Source organism: Rhinolophus ferrumequinum, chromosome 18 (genome assembly GCF_004115265.2).
Source record: "Rhinolophus ferrumequinum isolate MPI-CBG mRhiFer1 chromosome 18, mRhiFer1_v1.p, whole genome shotgun sequence".
In the NCBI taxonomy this organism is placed as follows: domain Eukaryota; kingdom Metazoa; phylum Chordata; class Mammalia; order Chiroptera; family Rhinolophidae; genus Rhinolophus; species Rhinolophus ferrumequinum.
In genome coordinates this window covers 60,896,633-60,917,118 of record NC_046301.1, presented here as the reverse complement: position 1 = coordinate 60,917,118, position 20,486 = coordinate 60,896,633, and the positions used below count along the sequence as shown (strand labels likewise).

The window sequence follows — 20,486 nt, the reverse complement described above, 5'->3', positions numbered from 1 at the left end:
ACAATGGCACACCCACTGAGGTGGACTAGGAAAGGCCCCCAGGTTTCTGCCCCATGGCTCCCCTCCCCCCAGAGGGGGAGTCCTCAGTTTCTGGTCCATCACCAGGGTGTCCCTTTGCTTGATTTTTAGCACAGCTCTGGATTTCCTTCCTTTTAGTTTACAATTTTTGCTCTCATTTCTAAAGCCTAGTGGGTGGGGAAAAGGTAGAAAGAGACTGCTACATGTGCTCAGGTTGCCATATCAAAACCAGAACCTGCAGGAAATGTTGGGAAATAATAAGAGAGTACTTGTGTTTGAGACTGTAAGAGTCAAGGTGAGCTGTATGTGATCACAAGACAGGATGAGTGAGGGCAGATCAGGCACTTCAGGAGAATGCCACAGCTACCAGTGATACTGTCAACCCAAGGAGTGATATTATCAAAGATCTACTGGGATTAGGAGGGGAGGGGATGATGTTGATTGCGACTGGGTTTTTAACTGCCAGTTGTAGAACTGAAAGATATCTTAACAGTCCCATAGTCTGACTGTCCTATTCTATTTTTACAGGAGAGGAAACAGGGTCTGAGATGTGAACTATCAGCCCACATTTTATTCGTGAGCTCGTGAGCTCGCATGGAGAGAGGTCCCTGTCCATGGTGCTTTCTCTGACCCTGCAGCTCTGGGATTTGAGGCTGAGCCCTGACCCCTCCTGAGGGTGTGCTTTGTCTCCTAGGGTGACTCAGGAGGTCCCCTGGTCTGTGAGGAGTCCTCTGGCAGGTTCTTCCTGGCCGGCATCGTGAGCTGGGGCATCGGTTGTGCAGAAGCCCGGCGTCCAGGAGTTTATGCTCGAGTGACCAGGCTGCGAGACTGGATCCTGGAGGCAATTGCCATGACAAGCAAGCCTCTGGCCCCCACGGTGGCTCCTGCCCCCACCATCCCTAGCACTGCCTGGCCCACCAGCCCCGAGAGCCGGGTGGTCGACATCACCACCAAACCCACGCTGGCCCCCAGCTCTGTTCCTCTTGACTCAGTGACTGCTTCTAAGCCACAAGGTATTTCCTGGGGAGACAGGCAAAAGTAGGTGTCCCCTCCCTGCAGGGTCAGATCGATTGGTACTGGCTTCCTGAAGCACTCATGGGAAAAAGATGGGTGATTGATTAGTGATGTCTGTCATGAACACAGGCGAAGTCACATTGACCATCCTTCAGATTTACTGCCTGGCAAAGTCAAGTAGTCCAAGAAGTAAACACAGAATATCCTGAAGGGTCATCAAGAGGCCAATGACCTTGACTGTGGGACCAGGGTGGGAGAGAGACTAATTTAGAGTTTTCTTTCACACGTGGGTGTCCTTACATTTTAATATCTGAGAACCCTAATTTCTCTTCTTTTTACCCAGGATTTTCCTAGACAGGCTTGTGTGCTTCTTTTCCCATGTGAAGAGTAAAACCAGCTTATCTAGTTTTTAAAATTTATTTTATTTTTAATTGTGGTGACAAACACATAACATAAAATCAACCATTTAAAGGTTTTGTGTCTGGTTCAGTAGCGTTAATCTATTCACATTGTTGGCCTGGGGAAGCCACCTTGATGAACACCTGGGTCTGGTCACATGTTCTACATCTGTCTTCACTTTGTGGTTTCCAAGGAGCCAGGTCCAATCACAGCCCAGATATGATATTGCTCCTTCTGTATGGTCCCATAAACCTGCAGCGCTCTGAGACCATCAAAACTTGGCCTCATGTAAATGTCACCTACATCCCACCCTGTCCCCAGATCTCACAATAACCTAACTCTTCCTTTGTTTGGTGAGCCGCCCCATGGTTCTGGTGTGTGCCCCACCCCTTGTAGCCAGCCATAAACCTGACCTTGGGGGCTGTAGGTCTGTGTCTGGCAGGGCTTCGGCTGATGGGGCCAGGGCGCTTTATAATTTTATCTTGTCCTTTTTAACCTATCCCCCCAGCTGTGCACATACTTGCTCTGAGACATTAGGACACCTTTAAGCCTTGGTTTCTTCATCTGTATAATGAGGGTAATTTGCCCCAGCCCAGCCACAGCCAGGAGGCTGCACCCCGGTGTCCCCAAAACTCTCTGGGCCCAGGTGCTCTCACTCTGAGCTAAAACCCAGACCCGTCCTCTCTTGTCCCCTCACAGAGTGTGGGGCCAGGCCGGCAATGGAGAAACCCACCCGGATCGTGGGGGGGTTAGGAGCCGTTGCCGGGGAGGTGCCCTGGCAAGTCAGCCTGAAGGAAGGTTCCCGGCACTTCTGTGGAGCGACAGTCGTGGGGGACCGCTGGCTGTTGTCCGCAGCGCACTGCTTCAACCAGTAAGACCTGCCTCAGGCCAGAAGGGCTGCTCAGCTCCCCCCATCACGGGGTCCCCACCCCAACCCCATCAAATCCCCATGCATTCAGAATCCACTATGACCAAGCCTGTGGCTACCTGTGCGATAGGGTGGCCACAGTGGAGGCAGCCCCCTGGCTCCCACCCCACCCCACCCCAGGGCATCTGGATATCCATATGCAAATGAGAGGGTGGGACATGGCCTTGGGGGTGCCGCCTCAAGGGCCCAGGCCTGGGCTGCAGCTTCTGGGAGGACAATCTGTTGAGCTGGTCTTTGGGGGACAAATAGGGGCTAACTGGGGCTGGTGGTATGTGTGACAAGTGCTCCTTCCCCTCAGCTGTACAGCCATGGGGCTTCGGTCTTTGAGAGTCATAAAGCTATAAGGGCCTCTCGTGCTGCTGGGCCAGTTCCCTCTTGTTACAGAAAAGCAAATAAGGCCCAAAGGGGCTCCCTGCCTTGCCCTGGTCCTCTAGACTGGGACCGCTTTTGGGGAGCAGCCGTGTGCCCCCCTCATCCTCCTGGTGCCCCTCCTTAGAATCTGGGCCCTGCGAGTCTACCTGGCTCCCTGAGGGCAGCAGAGGTGTCTGAGAGGCCCCTTGTCAGCAGCACGAAGGTGGAGCTGGTGCGGGCCCACCTGGGCACCGTGTCCCTCACGGGCATTGGTGGGAGCCCGGTGAAAGTGGGGCTCAAGAGGGCAGTGATGCACCCCCAGTACAACCCCAGCATCCTGGACTTCGACGTGGCTGTCCTGGAGCTGGCCAGGCCCCTGGACTTCAACAAGTACATCCAGCCCATCTGCCTGCCCCTGGCCATCCAGAAGTTCCCTGTGGGCCGGAAGTGCATGATCTCTGGCTGGGGTAACACGCAGGAGGGAAATGGTGAGTTCCTGGCGGAGTCTCTGCTCCTCACACCTGCAGACCACGCGCCTCTACATTCCTCCATGGGTCGCAAACTTTGGTCTGCGAGCCCAATATGGTTGTGTTTTATAAAGTTTGGTTGGCACACAGCCACACCCATTCATTTTACAGATGGCTCGGGTGGCTTTCCTGCTACCAAAGCAGTCCCGACAGAGACTGGCTCGTAAAGCCGAAAATACTCTGTGACCCTTTCTAGAAAGTTTGGAGACCCTGGTGCTATAACCTTCAGAGCCTCCAAGAATTAATGCTTCCTTCGAAACCTCAGAGTGGCCTCCCCGCAGGTCACCCAAGGTGCTGGGGACAGTGGCGAGATCCTAGGTCTCCGAGTTGGGACCCTGGGCTCCACTTCCTTCTGGCTGTGAGCCTCAGTTTCTTCATCTGCAGGATGGGGTGGAACCTCATGCTGAGGTTGTTGTCAGAGCTAACGTGGGTATTGAACGGTGACCACTCTGTAAGTGGTGTGGGGGGGTGTCTCCTTCCTGCAGCGACGAAGCCGGACACTCTGCAGCGAGCATCCGTGGGCATCATAGACCAGAAGGCGTGCAGTGCACTCTACAACTTCTCGCTCACAGACAGGATGCTCTGTGCCGGCTTCCTGGAGGGCAAGGTGGACTCCTGCCAGGTAGCGTTCACAGACGGGATGGGGGTATCTGAACGCTGTGCCCACACACCCTCCGCCCTGCCCGGCAGTGCTACTTGTGTGGGCGCAAGGACAGAAGGAAAATATTTTTAGTGCAGCAGAGTTGAGCAGGGAGACTCTGGGATGAGCCCCATGTCTTGCAATGTGTAATTCGGAGAACTGATGTGTGAGCAGTGGGTACATGTGAGTGCAAGGCAGAGCCACATAAGTACTCGCACTGCGTTTAAAGATGCGCAGTACCGCTAAGTGGCAAAGGGGACCACAGTGAGTGCACGTACTGACCACGCTGTCCCACAGGACGGCGAGCGCTACTCCGGGGGGGGGGGAGGCCACTGGGTGGGGGTGGGGCTGTGTCAGTTCCTGTGTCCATGTGTCCCCGCCGCGTCCTCCTGCCCCACGGATGGGTCCCTCCCACTGTGAGGTCTCAGGAGGGCCTGGCAGCACCCTCTGCAGAGGAGGGGCCAGATGTTCACAGCCAGCCTTCTTTGCTTCTTTTTTAGGGTGATTCTGGGGGGCCCCTGGCCTGTGAGGAGACCCCTGGTGTGTTTTATCTGGCGGGGATTGTCAGCTGGGGGATCGGCTGTGCGCAGGCCAAGAAACCCGGAGTGTACACACGAATCACCAGACTGAAGGGCTGGATCCTGGACACCATGTCATCCCAGCCTCTCCCCACACCTGCCCCCTCTACGACGAGGACACCTGCCACCAGCAGTCAAGCTCCCAGGACGACAGCTGGCCTCACAGGCCTGGGTGTCACGGCCAGCAGACCCACACTCCGGGCCACCAGCCAACCTGCCAACAGGACTGCCACGGCCATGAGCACCACTGCTAGGGGGCACACGCCACTTCCAAACACCCCCTGGACCACCATGGGGTCCCAGCTACCAGGTACCGGGAGGACACAGTGACACGTGTGGGTGGCAGGGGCCCCATATCAGTCAGCTAGGTCTGCCGTCACAATGTCCCACAGTCTAGGTGATTAAAACAACTAACATTTGTTCTCTCCAAGTCCTGGAGGCTGCAGTCCCAGGTCACGGTGCTGGCTGGGCTGGTTCCCTCTGAGGCCTCTCTCCTTGGCGTGTGGACGCCGTCTACTCCGTGTCCCTGTCCCTCTGGGCGTGTCTGTGTCCCGATCTCCTCTGAGAAGGACACCAGTCAGATTGGATCAGGGCCCACCCCAGTGACCTCATGTTACCTTGATCACCCCTGTAAAGACCCCGTCTCCAAATACTCACATCCTGAGGTCCTGAGGCTCAGGACTCCAACTTCTGGATTTGGGGGAACACAGTCCAGCACGTCATCAGTCCTGACAGCCAGGGACATACATGGGCACTGATTGGGCAGACCTACACTGTCTAGTGGCAAATGCCTCGTCTGCTCCCATTTTAGAAAGGAGACTTCAGGGCGCCGCGGGCACAGGGAGTCCCTGGCAGGGCTCTCGGTTAGGGCAGTTCTCCGTGCATCGAGCCCGTGCTCGCATAGCCCTCCTCTCTGCCAGGCCCCTGCTAAGCTTGGGTGCAACAGGGAGCCAGGTGCTCGCGAAACACACACCTAATAGGATGGCAGGAGTCAGGAGTTAAAGGAAGGCAGCGCAGGATACAGCGAGGGCAGGGGTCGGCAGGCCCCCAGGTTCCCTGCTATGTGCCTAACTGGCTGGTAGAGACACTGAGAGAAAATGTCCCGAGACCTTTCCGCTCACATCAAAATGCTGGGTTCACTTTTACTGACTATTAGAACTCTGTGAAATTGCCACATTTGTATTATACTTCAAAGCCCCATCAGATACAGGCAACGTCATGCGGCTTGAGCTAAGTCAGAAGCTGTCTGTACTGAGAGAAAGGACTCTGGCTTCTGCATGACATAGGGTGTGCCGGGTGGAGGCCCATGACAGATGGTGCCGGGAGACACCGTCCCCCCCATCTGGGTCTTGAGGGACAGAATGGCCACCCAAGCAGAGCTCAGTGGAGAGGACGTGGCTCTCTGGAGAAAGGTGAAAGTGGGCGGGGCCCAGCAGAAGGTATGGCCCCCCCACCTCCACCCCTGCCTGGCTCTGGGTCACATGCTGATCCCCAGCCCCTTCCTCTGCGTCTCCGTGCACACAGCCCCAGCAGACCTGGATTTGGTGCTCTCACAGCCAGATTCTGGGCACCAGGTCTAGTCTGGGAGGCAGGGGTGCTGGGCCCACGCTGCTTCTGGGAGCCACCAAAGGAGACAGGTGCTCAGCCTGTCTGTGCAGTCTGCACCCATCTTCCTTCACACTGCGGACTTTCCCAGAACTCCCGTGTCGTGACTCCCCACAGGACTGATCCAGAGAAATGACTCTGCCCCTTTCCTCCGTCATCAGCACCCCCTCTCTGGGCCTCCCCTAAGCCGCCACAGTCCTTCAGAGCAGTGGTGGCCAGAGGTGTGTGTGCATAACTTAACCCCATTACAGAGAAGTTGGGGGGAAACCACCCATAAGCTTACTGCCCTAGCCTGACCTTCATGCCATGTCACGAGGGCGTTTTTTCCTCCCCCCCACATATGTTCATTGTGTCCTTGTCCCATCAGCCCAGGTCACCCAGACCCAGACCCGAACCCTAAGGTTTGTGGGCTGTTTATAATGAGGCAGCCCAAAGGAACCAGGGCTGCCTCGCCAAACAATGGAAGTCAGGTTGTTATGGGATGTGGGGGGAGAGCGTGGTGTAGGTAACTTAGATGAAGCAATTTCGATGGGCTCAGAGCAAAACAGACCGTGTGCCATGTGCCAAGGGCCTGGGAGTCGGTCTGGAGGGTGAGGAGGACCCAGGTCCTGTCTCCTTGGAAACCACTTAAGACAGAGGTGAAGTCCAGAAGCCCCTTATCTGAGCCCTGGTAGTCTCGGTGACTTAGACCCTCCATGGCTCTGCTTGGTGACAGCAGTTTCTGCCAGTCTGAATTTAGGGCACAAGGTTTCCAGCAGGGCCCTAGGAAACCAGGTGTTGGATACTTTATAGCTAGCCCATTCTTAGGAGAAACAGTTTCTTGTTAACTCTGCAGCTGACTTTATCTGGGCTTGGCCTCCAGCCTGATGATTTTCACTTTTCTAGTAGGTACAGGCTGCAAATTCTTAACTTGGGGGCCCAGACTTGGAGGAAGGCCCTGAAAGGGCAGCACTGTCCATTGTGGGAGCGGTGTTTCCAGGAGAGGGGCTGCAGCTTCCGCAGGCCTCCTGGTTCTGGGCCAGGTCCAGATGGTGGCAGGAAGGTGGAGGAGGTGGGGCTGACGGCACTGGGCAGGTGGCCTCTTGTCTCCCCCTCCCTCCTTCTGCCGGAGGCGGGGACCTTTCCCAAAGCCACCCTACAGGAGAGACAGGCGGCTTCTGGCGGCTGGGTGGTGGGAGAGGGCTGGAGAACAGGGCTAGCTCCAGAGCCGGAAAATGCCCCGTGGGGATCGGGTGGGTAAGAGGTACCCCTGCTGGGTGAGAATGGCTCTCTGGCAGCATCCTTTTGAAAGCACCTTGTTTTTTCTACAGTTGTGTTCTGAGAGTGCACCTTGTCTGGGCAGACAGGTTAGCGCAGTGGGACGCAGCAAGGTCCTCCTGGGCAGTGGCTTTGGGTGTGCCAAGGCTTTTCGAGGCGTGTCCCACACTCAAGTGGCTGTGCGGAGGGGGCCCAGTGCATCCATCCGCCGACCCGTGGCCCCGCCCCCTCCCCCAGCAGACTGCGGCCTGGCGCCAGTGGCAGCTCTGACCAGGATCGTGGGCGGCAGCGCCGCGGGCCGCGGGGAGTGGCCGTGGCAGGTGAGCCTGTGGCTGCGGCGCCGGGAGCACCGCTGCGGGGCCGTGCTGGTCGCCGAGAGGTGGCTGCTGTCTGCGGCGCACTGCTTCGATGTGTGAGTTCGGCCCGCCCCCAACGCCCCTGCCGGTCTGTGGTTCACCGGACCGACCTGTGGCCCGAAAACTTACTGTCATGCCTCCGCGCCTTTGCCCGGAATGCTCCCCCATCCCGAGGCTGACCATACGGGAATTCAGGGGCCCAGTCCGTCCCGGGTCCCCACCAAACCCGGGGCGCAGCCTCTCCCAGCCCAGGGTCAGGCTTCTCCGGGTAACTGCGGGACATCTCCATCCCCGGGCGCCAGCCCCCAATGGCCATACTCTGGGGAGACCCCTTCTTGGAAGGCCGCTCAGTAGAGTGGACCAGGCAAGGGACCCTGCCCTCCATGGAGACGCCCAGCTCTTGAATGCGCACTGTGCGCCTCGTGGGGAGGGGCCCTCTGGCCACCAAAGCCCTAATATTGGGCAGAAATGAAGACGGCTTGTGGTGTCACCTCGTTGCCCGAGTGGGCGCATTTCCGTCATGGGCACCCCTCGCTGTCCTAGGAGGGGACGACTCAGACCCATTGAGCAACCCCAGGCCGAGAGGTCAAGTGCCCAGCCCAAGGCCCCCAGCCGGCCGCTGGGGTACAAGCAAGGCCTTGGACACAGCACCACCGGGCAGCGTCAGGCGGGCGGGGGCCGTGGCACAGGGATCTGGGCCAATGCCTGTCCGCGCGCCCTGCAGCTACGGGGACCCCAAGCAGTGGGCGGCATTCCTGGGAACGCCATTCCTGAGCGGCTCCGACGGGCAGCTGGAGCGCGTGGCGCGCATCTACAAGCATCCCTTCTATAATCTCTACACGCTCGACTACGACGTGGCGCTGCTCGAGCTGGCGGCACCCGTGCGCCGCAACCGCCTGGTGCGACCCATCTGCCTGCCGGAGCCCGCGCCCCGGCCCGCCGACGGCGCGCGCTGCATCATCACTGGCTGGGGCTCGGTGCGTGAGGGAGGTATGCGCGATCGGGTGCCCGCAACCTCGGGGGTGAGGGGTCCAGGGGCGTCGGTTAAGTCCCCAGCCCGTGCCCCGCGCGGCCCCACCGGCCCGTGTCGCCTGCAGGCTCCATGGCGCGGCAGCTGCAGAAGGCGGCCGTGCGCCTCCTCAGCGAGCAGGCCTGCCGCCGCTACTACCCGGTGCAGATCAGCAGCCGCATGCTGTGCGCCGGCTTCCCGCACGGCGGTGTGGACAGCTGCTCCGTGAGTGTACTCTACTGCTGGAAGAGGGGCTCTGCGGGGTCCAGGTCCCACCCATCGAGGATGAGGGCAAGGTTCTAGTAACTCTAAAGCCCATAAGCCAGGCCCTACTCTCCAGGGCAAACCTGAGCTCATCAAGCGGGGCACCTTCTCGGTCTGAGTTTTCACTCCACCACTGTTTATTGGGCATGGGCATCCATCACGAGCCAGTTCCCACACATCCCACCCTCCCGTCCCCTGGACCTGCAGAGGAGGGACAGGGGCAAGCTGCAGTGTGAGGCCCTGTTCTGCTAGGGGACCACAGTGGCAGGTGTCCACAAATGTCCACCAGCCAAATGAAATGGCTCATCCTGGCACTGAACCCATTTCCCAGATAATAAAAGTGAGGTTCACAAGGGTAGTTACTTATCTAGCGTCATATAGGGACCCCAGGCGACACTGCTGTGGTGGCCAGCCACCCAGGGGTGTACAGATCAGGCCAGTCCTTCCTTGGCACAACAGCTGTTGAGGAGGTACTGGCCTGCTCTGAGTGCCCTTCCTCTCTCCTCCCCTCAGGGTGACGCTGGAGGACCCCTGGCTTGCCGGGAGCCCTCCGGACGGTGGGTGCTAACTGGGGTCACCAGCTGGGGCTATGGCTGTGGGCGGCCCCACTTCCCAGGCGTCTACACCAGGGTGGCTGCTGTGAGAGGCTGGATCGGACAGAACATCCAGGAGTGAGGGCCCATAGGCTGTCCAGGCCTGAGATGTGAAGGCAGCAGGAACCAGCCGGCCACCCCGCCCCAAGGTGGAGTCCAGGTGGTGGGAGGGCAGCGGGTGCAGTTTTACTGCATGTTTCGCTCCAATAAACAGCCCCTTGTCCGTAGCTTGCTGTCTCAGCACCTCCGTATCACAGCAAGAACCACTTGCCTGCACATCACCCAGGGCCCAGAAATGGGAGGAAGGATGGGGTAGGGAGAGCAAGGCCTCCCAGGGAAAGGGCTACCCCAGAGCCTTTGGGGCTGGGGGAAGTTCAGCCTCATCTTCAAGGCTCCCTTGTATCCAGAGGACGCAGTGGCACCAAGGGGAAAGATAGTGGGGGTGCCTCAATCTGGGCAACCATCTCCCACGGAAGCTCCCTGCAGAGAAGATTCACAGGGCTCTCTCCGCCCCCCCCCCCCCCCCCCCCGGCAATTTATTTGTCAGTCCACCCCCGGAAAGTCACAGCTCAGGTGGATCTAACCACACGCTACACCCCCAGGTTCACAGGAAGATTTTATGCCCAAAGTCATGAGGTTGCCCGGGCACACTAGGGGAGATGCCACCGGACTGCCAGCACTTTGGGAAGTTCCAGGGACCCCAAAGTCCCCAGCTACACTCGCTGGCAGTGGGAGGTGGGCTGGGCGAAGGGGAGGGGCAGAGTCCCAACTGTCCCAGCACCAGTCTCATCCTCATAAACCAACGGCTGGCAGCGCGCACACGCAGGCCCCCACCTCACAAAGAGCATTTATGGAAATGTTGCAGGGGGTGGGGGTGGCCTGCAGGCTGGGCCGGGCCCGGTGCGTCCGGGTCACATGTTGGCTCGTTCCCGTTGGAGCCGCGAGTTGTAAGCGCGGGACACGGTGTTCCAGGCGTCCATGTAGCGGTCCATGCACATGGCGATGCACTTCTGGAGACGGGGAGAGCGCGCGGCTCAGCTCGGGCTCCCCCACGACCGGCGCCCCCCAACCCCGGGCAGCGGTCCGACCACATCCCCCCCCTTAGTACGCGCACGAGCACAGGTCCCGGCCCGCGGCCCCCACCAACGCCGCGGGTCTCACCTGCTCCGAATTGTCCAGGGAGCCCCCCGGCTTCCCAATGCACTTCCGGAAGCACTTGTCCGTCATCCTCTGTGGGGACACGCGAGCCCTCAGCCGCGAGGCCCGCCCCCTGGCGGACCCCGCCGCCCTTGGCCCCCGCCCCCGGCCCAGCCCCGGACCTGCAGAAGCTCCTGAGCGTTGGCCACGGCGATCTGCACCTTCACCTGCTCCATGATAAGCCCCGGGTCCAGCTTGCCGCCGCCGGAGCCCCCGAAATCCGAGCCGAAGCCGCCCTCCATGGCTCTACAAAGTCAACCGGACCGAGGCCGCGTGCGCCGACCCGTACCTGCGCCGGAAGTCTGCCGCCCAGAGCTCCATGGGAAATGGAGTCTGGGCGTGCTGGGGGCGGGGCGACGGCTGGACTACGATTCCCACAAATTCGCGCGGACTTTTCTGCGCATGGGCAGGCGAGACTGCGCGAGGAGGGTGTGGCTACAACCTGCCTGTTGGAGAGGCACTGGACCGGCGGAGGCGTGTCACTGTGTGCTCAGATCCGGTGCTTGGCTCATCCCACCGCACGTGCCTACGGGGCCAGTGGCACGTGTATGTACCCTGCGCCCTGCAGTGAGGGTGGAGCCGGAAGGAATCAGTGCTCCTCGCTTGACCGAGAGCACAGGTCATGTAGGAAGCTCTGGTAGGAAAGCCCCCACAGGGCCCTCTGGGTGGCTCAGGAGGTTGGAGCTCCGTACTCCTAAGGCGGAAGGCTGCCGGTTGGATTCCCACATGGGCCAGTGCCAGACCGCTCAGTTGGTTGGGGCCTGGGCTCTCAACCACAAGGTTTCTGGTTAGACTCCTCCACTCCCTCAAGGGATGGAGGGCTGCGCCCCTTGCAACTAAGGCAACTGCACCTGGAGCTGAACTGCACCCTCCACAACTAAGATTGAAAGGACAACAACTTGACTTAAAAAAAGCCCTGGAACTACACACTGTTCCTCAATAAATTCCTGTTCCCCTTCCCCAATTGGAAAAAAAAAAAAAAACACGATGCAAAACACTCGGGTAGTGGTAGCACCAGGGAAGGTTAGGAGGTGGAGCTTGTCTATACCTGCCATTGGGACTTATTTGTATGTATGTGGTGGTGGTGGTGCTGGTGGTGCTGGTAGTGGTGGTGGGTGTTAACCACTTGTTTACCCTGAGAAAGAATATTCCTGCCGAGAATAATTGGGCTCAAATTCATAACCAGCGCCTAGCAGCCATTGTTAACAGGGGCCCTCGGCACTGCATTTTAGGCAAAAGCCACAGACTGAGCTGCTAGCCTTGTGCACTGTGTTCCTGCTGCCTGAGTCACCCTTATGAGAGCTCCTAGGATTGTAAGTCTACCAATGGACTGAAGATCTGCCCCTTCCAATCAAAGCTGCACAATTACATCCTTATTTGCATATTCACTGACTAATCAGAATGTATGAAACTGACCAATCAGGACAGTTTTTTATGGACCAAACTGTGCAAATTTGGAGTCCTCATTTGCATAGGAATGGACCAATTGGAAACAGCGGTAGGCACTTTTCTCTAGAGAAGGCAGCCTCACCTATGCTTAAGTAGAGTACTGTTTCCTCTGTTTGCAAATGGAGCTTGAACACCTGGAGCCGCCTTCCTGAGCCACTGCTTCTACTCAGCTGTTTCACACCTGAGCTGGTCCACAGCCTAAAGGGACACTTTCATAAGGAGGGGTGTACGTGAGGACGCTTACATTGCTAGCACTGGTGTGTGTGTGTGTGTGTGTGTGTGTGTGTGTGTGTGTGTGTGTGTGTGTCTGTGTGTGACACCACCCATAATTTTGAATGCAAAATGGGTAACACAGGCTAAAATTCTCATGTTAATCAGCTACCTCCTGGTGGCAGGGGAGGGGACTTTGGCTGATTACATGTCGAAAAATTATGGTCCAGAGAATTGCAACTGTGTAGGCCTCAACAAAAATCATGAGATGATGTTGAGCTTTCTTGGCTGAGGTTCCTTTGAAGCCCCAAAGCATGTCTATTTGTAAAACAAATGGGATGGTATGCGTATTTTAAATGACTTCTGAGGCCTTTTTTTTTTTTAATTTTATTGGGGAATATTGGGGAACAGTGTGTTTCTCCAGGACCCATCAGCTCCAAGTCGTTGTCCTTCTCTAGTTGTGGAGGGCGCAGCTCAGCTCCAAGTCCAGTCGCCATTTTCACTCTTTAGTTGCAGGGGGCGCAGCCCACCATCTCAAGCGGGAATTGAACCGGCAGCCTTGTTGTTCAGTGCTCTAACAAACTGAGCCATCCAGATGCCCTGCAGCCTCTTTTTCACTGTCCCATCTTCTTTGGCGAGGGAGGGGAGCTGCCGTTTTGTGCTCAGGCTCCATGTCCAGAGCAACCTCTCTAGACAATCTGCCCCTATAAGTCAAGCCTTCTGAGGCCATTCTGCGCTTTCTGTGTTGTCCAACTTTACTGGGCACATTTGTCTTCCATCTTTGTGTTTGTAGACAAGTTCACCTTAAGGGGCACCCTTAACGGAGAGGATCTCAAGTCTCTCAGAGACGATAGAATGTGTTTTTGATTGATTATTATATAGAGCATTAACTATGGACACAAAATGGACTCTAATAATTCTGATGGCTATGTCAGTCACAAAGTGACAGTCATGCCAGAGCATCCTGTGAAAGGCATACCCAGTGAATGCCCTACCCAGATAACGCCAGACGCAGGGTGGAGTGTGACCATCTGGATGGCTTTATTAGATTGCAGATGGGGGCACCGCACCGTCTTGAGCATAATAACATCAGAGCTCTCTGATGGCTCCTCCCTCAGCTCTCAACCAAGAAGCTGACAGCCACATCTGCACTCGTCCCAGCTGGAGCCTTGAAGCCTTGACTCCTGACCGTCCTGACACCCCACACTATGCACCCCAGCGCCGTAGGGACTCTCGCTGAACACCAGACTCTCTCATCCTTCTTGTGTAAGACTGTTTCTGTTTGCCTTGCCTAACTCTATTGCTTGCACACCTGTATGACCCTCTTATATGAAACCGCTCTACCACGACTATTGGAGACTACCTCCAGCTGGAGCCTTGGTTAATGCCTGTGGTAAACCGAGTCAGTAGGAGTGGATCCACGGCTTTATTCTGATAAAGTCTGATCTTGTGGAAAGACACAAACGTGTGTGAGCCTGCTCCTTTGATAGCTATGTCCCGCTCACGACAATTATAAATTAAAAACAGCTTTAAAGGATGCTTTAAACAGCTTTATAGTATGCAAAAGCTTTGGCCACCCGACAAAACCTTAACTTACTCCATCTGCCAGAAACATAATTTGGATCCAAATTTTTTTTTTCCACTTTTTTTCCCCCTTCTTCTGCCCCCCGCCCCCACTCCGGTTCAAGCTGTTGTTTCTGTCTAGTTCTGTAGGACACAGCTCCCTGGACCATGCTGGTGGTCGATGGTGGTCAGTTGGTCACTCACAGCAGCTCACGATGGCTGCCGGCCATCCCACAGCAGCACACAGCAGGCCTTGGCAGCTCACACCAACCTCTGGCTGCTCATGGCAGCCCAGCTCCAGGGAGAGCTGTTGTTCACAATCTTAGCTGTAGAGGGCGCAGCTCACTGGCCCATGTGGGAATCGAACTGGCGACCTCGGCTTAGGAGCAGGACCCTCCAACCACCTGAGTCACCAGGCAGGACCTGGATCCAAATTTTGTTTTGTGTTATTGTGCTGTGTTTGTGTACATCCATGTATTTAGCTTATAGATGTGGTATATTTCTGCTGCTGGACAGTATTGCCAAAGTTGGTTTGTAATTTCAAATTAGCTTGTAAAGAAGACTTATTTAATTTGCTTAAAACACATGAGCACTTATACAAATTGAAGAAATAACAGAAAGTAACCCAACTGTTTCTCAAGTGCACATGACCTAGGGTCAATCTTCAGTGAGTGAAAGAAAGCTAGCTAGCTTAAGGTCATTGGATTGATTAAAATGGGCATGTCTTTAGAGATAACGGCTAATCTCGTGAAACCCTCAGGGAGTAATCTAAAATTACAAGCAAACAGTTTAAAGATAAATGGGATAAGAGTGCCACAATTTCACCTAGACAGTTTCCCAAATCCTTTGGTTACTCGAAACCTTAAAGTCTGTTAAGATCTAGACACTTATGACAAAATGATTGCATACGGAGAATAAAAGATGTGTGCTTTGTAAAAGAAGGTATAAGGAACGGAAGTACATTCTGTTGAAGGAAATGAGTAATTTTGTCCTAGAGTAAAATGATCTAGAATGAGAAAAGAAAAAGATAAGACAAAAGCTGAAAAGTTTATGAAAGTTGGAGGTTTGTGGGAATCTTAAATTTTATGTGTTCACGCTGGCTACGATTGGAAGGGATTTATTTAGGTTGACAGATACAGAATTGGAATATGGATTTCTCTCCCTGTAAAAAGACAGTTTTCCTAGACTGTTGATATGCTCTTCATAAGAAATTATAAAGGGAAATATTTTGTTTTAGTAAAATGATTTCCTGTGCTTTGCACCATTAGGTTTTTGGCGGTTTAGGTAAAGCAAACATTCCTAATACTAAGAGCTAAATTGCTTCCAACCATTTAAATTCCTGCAATTGCTTGCGAAGTCTTTAATTGTTACCAGGATGAAATGAGTAACCAAAGTAAAGGACTCTCTTCATACAAAAGGGGGAAATTCAACCATTTACTATTGATGTGCTCAAGTTGTGAGGTTTGGGAAGTGGAAGTTATCCAACTGCCCCCACTGAAGGACACACATTTGTGTTAGTGAGATTGTATGTATCTCTGTGTCGAAGGGCTACAGCCGCCACAGTTACTAAAGTACCTCTAGAAAGGATTTTTCCAAATTGGGGAATCCCACTAGCTCCATAGTGATCAGGGGGACCCGTTTTACAGGATAAATTCTGCAACAGTTTTGTGAAAATCGGGCTGATATTGCAGTATTTCCATTGCGCTTATTATCCCGAGTCCTGTGTATAAGAAAGTGATTATAACTCAATTGGTGAAACTTGTTGAATCTTTTAATGTGCCTTGGCCTAAGCCCTTCCCTTGACATTGCTTAACCTGAGATCTACTCCCGTTGGTAAACATCGACTGTCTCCTTTTAAAATGGCCACCAGGAGACCCAGGAGGCTAGATCAGGGAATGTACGCACCTGCTTTACTGAGGAGACCCCCTGACTTATTGTGAAGAGCTTATCAAAGCCTTGAAATTAAGGCAATGTTGGTAGACCTCTGCACAGGACTCCCTCCAGCCTCGTGGAAGGGCTCATCCTGGGGATTGCTAACTGGTCCCTGAGCTGCAAAGTTAAAAGGTGTGGACTCGTGGAACATGTTTCTAGCTTAGAAAGGCTCCCACACTTGCAGCTCGCTTGCCTGACTGGACCGCCCGCCTGCAGGAAATTGTCCAGAGCACTTTCCTGGGACCAGCTACCACAGCCCACTCTTGTGCGGTGTAGTCCCTACGTTTGTTTCATAGTTATCATAATAATACAGTCCTGGTATACTGGTGATCTGAATTCTCCGGCGACAAGACAGTCACCGTCCCTCAAGTTTAGACTGTTATTTAGTTATTCCCTATAATTAATCCCTGACTACACAGGACGATCTAATTTTCTGGTTTTAACTCTTTGAATGGGAAACCAGCCCTGACTTTACTCTCGATTTCACCAAACCCCTCCTTCTGAGACTTACTGGGTTAGGCTACAAAAGGGGGCCCATCTCTCCCTTGTGTCGACTGAAACCCACCCTCTTCATTGATCCCAGTACATGCTCTCCCGCAGTGGGACCTGGCCACCTCCTACCACTGACTTAGTCTCTAGCCGTCCCTAATGGCATCACGACCTGTATCTTAAATGCCTTAAAGCGGCAGCCCGGGCCTCACTCCTGACTGCTGTGGAACCTCCCGTTTTCCTGCCAGCAGGGCAGGAAACAGTCCTATTCAGCACAGTGTTCCCTGCCCCATTGAAATTGACATTGCGGTATTTCCCCCACAACCCAGTGGGGAAACAGCCGCTTATTTAGGAGCAATTGTAGCTTCGCGTTCACCCTGTGCAAGGAGCTGTTGTGGACCTGTGTCCATGTGCCCTCGCTTCTGACTCATCAGTAAAGACACACTTGTGTGTCCTGGTCGGACGAAGTGCCGCTCGTTCATGGAAAGTACATTATGTTCCTTCTATCTTGCTTCTAATGCGGGAAGGATTTGAAACCTCTCTGTGGATATCGGACCAGTTTTTTAAGTGGAAATGACCTGTATTTCAGTTGAGGTGATACAGAGCAACATGGTAACAATTGATGACTGAAACTGTTGTACACGATCTTTATGAACATATGACAATGCTTATTATCCCCAATACCTTCAACTGAAGAGGCAGTTTCAAGTATAAGAAAATCTGGGCCGGCCCCGTGGCTCAAGTGGTGAGAGCTCCATGCTCCTAACTCCGAAGGCTGCCGGTTCGATTCCCACATGGGCCAGTGGGCTCTCAACCACAAGGGTGCCAGTTCAACTCCTGCAGTCCAGCAAGGGATGGTGGGCAGCGCCCCCTGCAACTAAGATTGAACACGGCATCTTGAGCTGAGCTGCCGCTGAGCTCCCGGACGGCTCAGTTGGTTGGAACGCGTCCTCTCAACCACAAGGTTGCCGGTTTGACTCCCGCAAGGGATGGTGGGCTGTGCCCCCTGCAACTAGCAACGGCAACTGGACCTGGAGCTGAGCTGCACCCTCCACAACTAAGACTGAAAGGACAATAATTTGACTTGGAAAAAAGTCCTGGAAGTACACACTGTTCCCCACTAAAGTCCTGTTCCCCTTCCCCAATAAAATCTTAAAAAAAAAAAAAAAGAAAATCTCCTTGACTCAGGAGTGATGTCTCAACAGTGGTCACTGCCGGCTGAAGGCTCTATCAGATACAGGTATCCTCCCTTTGTCAGTTCCTTACCTTCTACCTCATGCCAGTGTTTTTAAAAAATTGAAATGCATTTTAAGTGATGTTAGAATAAGCCTACCATTTCAAATATCTATTAGTACAGATAACATTTGGCAGTCTCGAGTTCTGTAAATTGCATTATTGGAGTTCAAATGTACTATATGAAGGGTTGTCTTTTGTGGGGCAGAGAGGAAAATCTTTTTCCAGATGTTATCCACCCGATAGTACTCATGCCCCTACACTTCAGTGGGTCCTGGAGAGGACACGGGAGCCATGACATCTGGTCCTATTCACTATATTTTATTTATTTTTTATTGGGGAATATTGGGGAACAGTGTGTTTTTCCAGGACCCATCAGCTCCAAGTCAAGCCATTGTTTTCAATCTAGTTGTGGAGGGCGCAGCTCACTGGCCCACGTGGGAATCGAACCAGCGAGCTCAATGTTATGAGCACTGTGCTCTAGCCAACGGAGCCAACTGGCTGCCCCCACTACATTTTAATTTGACAGAAAACATCAAACTGTTATCTGATAATTATGAACAATCTGACTTCATTCACAGCTGGTCTTCACTTCTCAATCATTGACCCACAGATATATTTCAACCAGAGGCATGGCTTCCTGGAAAACAGGATTATTGCAGAATACCAGGAATATTCTGGAAACAAGAAATTCAACTCAGTGGATACTTCAGAGCACTTACCTCAGCCCAGACACTATAATAACTGCATCAGATGTGAGAATGTGCACAAGTGGTAGAGAAACTGACTTTGTCCCCCTTTGTCTATGAACTCAGAATGATACAGCGAAAGGGAAAGATTATTTTTCTTTTTTATTCCTTCCCCTTTGGCAATCATCAGCTTGTTCTTTGCATCTAAGGGTCTGTTTCTGTTTTGGTTATTCATTTGCTTTTTTTTTAAGATTTCACATATGAGATCATACAGCATTTGTCTCTCAGTCTGACTTACTTCACTTAGCAGAATGCCCTCTAGGTCCATCCACGTTGTCACAAATGGCAAGATTTCCCTTTTTGTGGCCGAGTAATATTCCATTGTATGTATGTACCACAGCTTTATCCATTTGTCTAACTAACCACGGACACTTAGGTTGTTTCCATATCTTAGCTATTGTAAATAATGCTTCCATGAACATAGAGGTGCAGATATCTTTTTCAAATTACTGTTGCTTTCTTTGGATGAATACCCAGGAGAGGAATTGCTGGGTCATAAAGTGTTCTATTTTTAATTTTTTGAGGAACCTCCATACTATTTTCCATAGGACCTGCACCAATTTGCAATCCCACCAGCAGTGCACGAGGGTTTCCTTTTCTCCACATCCTCGCCAACACTTATTTGTTGATTTATTGATGATACCATTCTGACAGGAGGTGAGATTGTGGTTTGTATTTGCATTTCTCTGATAATTACTGACACTGACCACGTTTTCATATGCCTATTGGCCATCTGTGTGCCCATGTCCAGTCAGGTCTTCTGCTCATTTTTTAATCGGATTTTTTGGGGGCTGTTAAGTTGCATGAGTTTATATATTTTGGATGTTACCCCCTTATTAGATGTTATCATTGGTGATTATCTTCTCCCAATTGGCAGGTTGTATTTTTGTTTTGATGGTTTCCTTTGCTGTGCTAAACTTTATTTTAATGTAGTCCCATTTGTTTTTCCTGTTGTTTCTCTTGCCCGAGGAGATATATCCAAAAAGATACAGTAGTACCTCGGTTTTTTAATGTGTCCGTTGACGAACATTTAGGTTTACGAATGCCGTAAATTTTATGGATCTATGGTATCATTAGATGGTAAAATTTATGCTAAATTTGCAGTTTTAGGGGTTGATTTTAAAGGTTTGCATTACTTTCTATGGGGAAACCATGCCTCAGTTTTTGAACGTTTTAGAACTTGAATGGACTTCCAGAATGGATTACGTTAGAAAACCGAGGTACCACTGTATTGCTAAGACAGATGTCAAAGAGGTTACTGTCTGTTTACCTCTAGTTTTATGGTTTCAGGCCTTACACTAAAGTCTTTCATCCATTTTGAGTTTATTTTTATGTATGGTGTAAGACGGTAGTAGTTTCATTCTTTTGCCCATGTCTGTCCCGTCTTCCCAGCACCACTCATGAAGAACCTGTCTTTATTTACCCTGTTGTACATCCTCGCCTCCTTTGTCAAATACTAATTGACCATATAAGCATGGGCTTATCTGGGCTCTATTCTTTTCCATTGATCTGCGTGTGTGTTTTCATGCCAGCACCGTACTGCTGGTGGCTGTAGCTTTGTAGTACTTTCTTAGCAGGGTGCGTGATACCTCTCACTTTGTCCTCAAAATTTCTTTGGCTATGTGGTGTCTTTTGCAGTCCCATACAAATTTTAGGATTAGTGGTTCTGGTTGTGTGTGTGCATGCACGTGCGCCCAAGGTGGTTCACGCCAGAAGAATTGAGGAAACCAAGCCCTTTGCGATGGCCTCTCTCTGGCCAGCATTCTAAGTCTTGTAAGTGGCCTGCAGGTGTCTCCACCCTCTTCCGTGTCACACATGGACCCCGAGCATGTTTGAACCAATTGGATGTAGAAAAAGCTGGTTCCTTGTAATGTTTTTCATTTCAGTTATTGTATTCAAGTCTGCTTGGTTCTTTCTTATACTTTTTGTTGAAGTTCTCCCTAAGGTCCTCTATTCCATTAAAATTTAGTGAGCCTCCTTAGGACCATTTATTTGCATTATTTATCAGGCAAATTACTTACCTCCTTTTCCTTTGGGATTTTTTTCTGGTGATTTTTCTTTTTCCTTCATTTGAGAGATTTTGCCTTTTCATTTTCACTTTGTATGTAGGAATTAAACAAAATAG

The 20,486-nt window shown here is 52.7% G+C and overlaps 2 protein-coding genes and 1 long non-coding RNA gene across 4 annotated transcripts in view; 2 read left to right on the top strand and 1 right to left on the bottom strand.

Annotated features, from left to right (window-relative positions):
• The window catches only part of TMPRSS9 (transmembrane serine protease 9), a 34,247-nt gene extending 24,210 nt beyond the window's left edge, over positions 1-10,037 (top strand). For both annotated transcript variants that reach the window (XM_033135236.1, XM_033135237.1), the window contains exons 13-21: positions 713-1,031; positions 2,131-2,302; positions 2,924-3,198; positions 3,723-3,859; positions 4,378-4,765; positions 7,555-7,729; positions 8,398-8,663; positions 8,771-8,907; positions 9,460-10,037. In XM_033135236.1, coding sequence (XP_032991127.1) covers positions 713-1,031; positions 2,131-2,302; positions 2,924-3,198; positions 3,723-3,859; positions 4,378-4,765; positions 7,555-7,729; positions 8,398-8,663; positions 8,771-8,907; positions 9,460-9,621 — 2,031 coding nt within the window. In that variant the 3' untranslated portion in view covers positions 9,622-10,037. The remainder of the gene's footprint in view (positions 1-712; positions 1,032-2,130; positions 2,303-2,923; positions 3,199-3,722; positions 3,860-4,377; positions 4,766-7,554; positions 7,730-8,397; positions 8,664-8,770; positions 8,908-9,459) is intronic.
• Positions 10,038-10,142: 105 nt separating this feature from the next.
• On the bottom strand, positions 10,143-11,047 carry TIMM13 (translocase of inner mitochondrial membrane 13). The gene is made up of 3 exons (XM_033135238.1): positions 10,859-11,047; positions 10,701-10,769; positions 10,143-10,549 (listed from the first exon to the last, which is right to left on the bottom strand). The coding sequence occupies exons 1-3, from the start codon at positions 10,976-10,978 to the stop codon at positions 10,451-10,453; spliced, it is 288 nt and encodes a 95-aa protein (XP_032991129.1). The 5' UTR covers positions 10,979-11,047; the 3' UTR covers positions 10,143-10,450.
• Positions 11,048-11,193: 146 nt separating this feature from the next.
• LOC117038333 (uncharacterized) lies at positions 11,194-18,581 on the top strand. Its single transcript, XR_004425658.1, has 3 exons — positions 11,194-11,282; positions 13,514-13,661; positions 18,226-18,581. It is a non-coding gene; the product is annotated as an uncharacterized LOC117038333 (long non-coding RNA).
• The last annotated feature ends 1,905 nt before the right edge of the window (positions 18,582-20,486 follow it).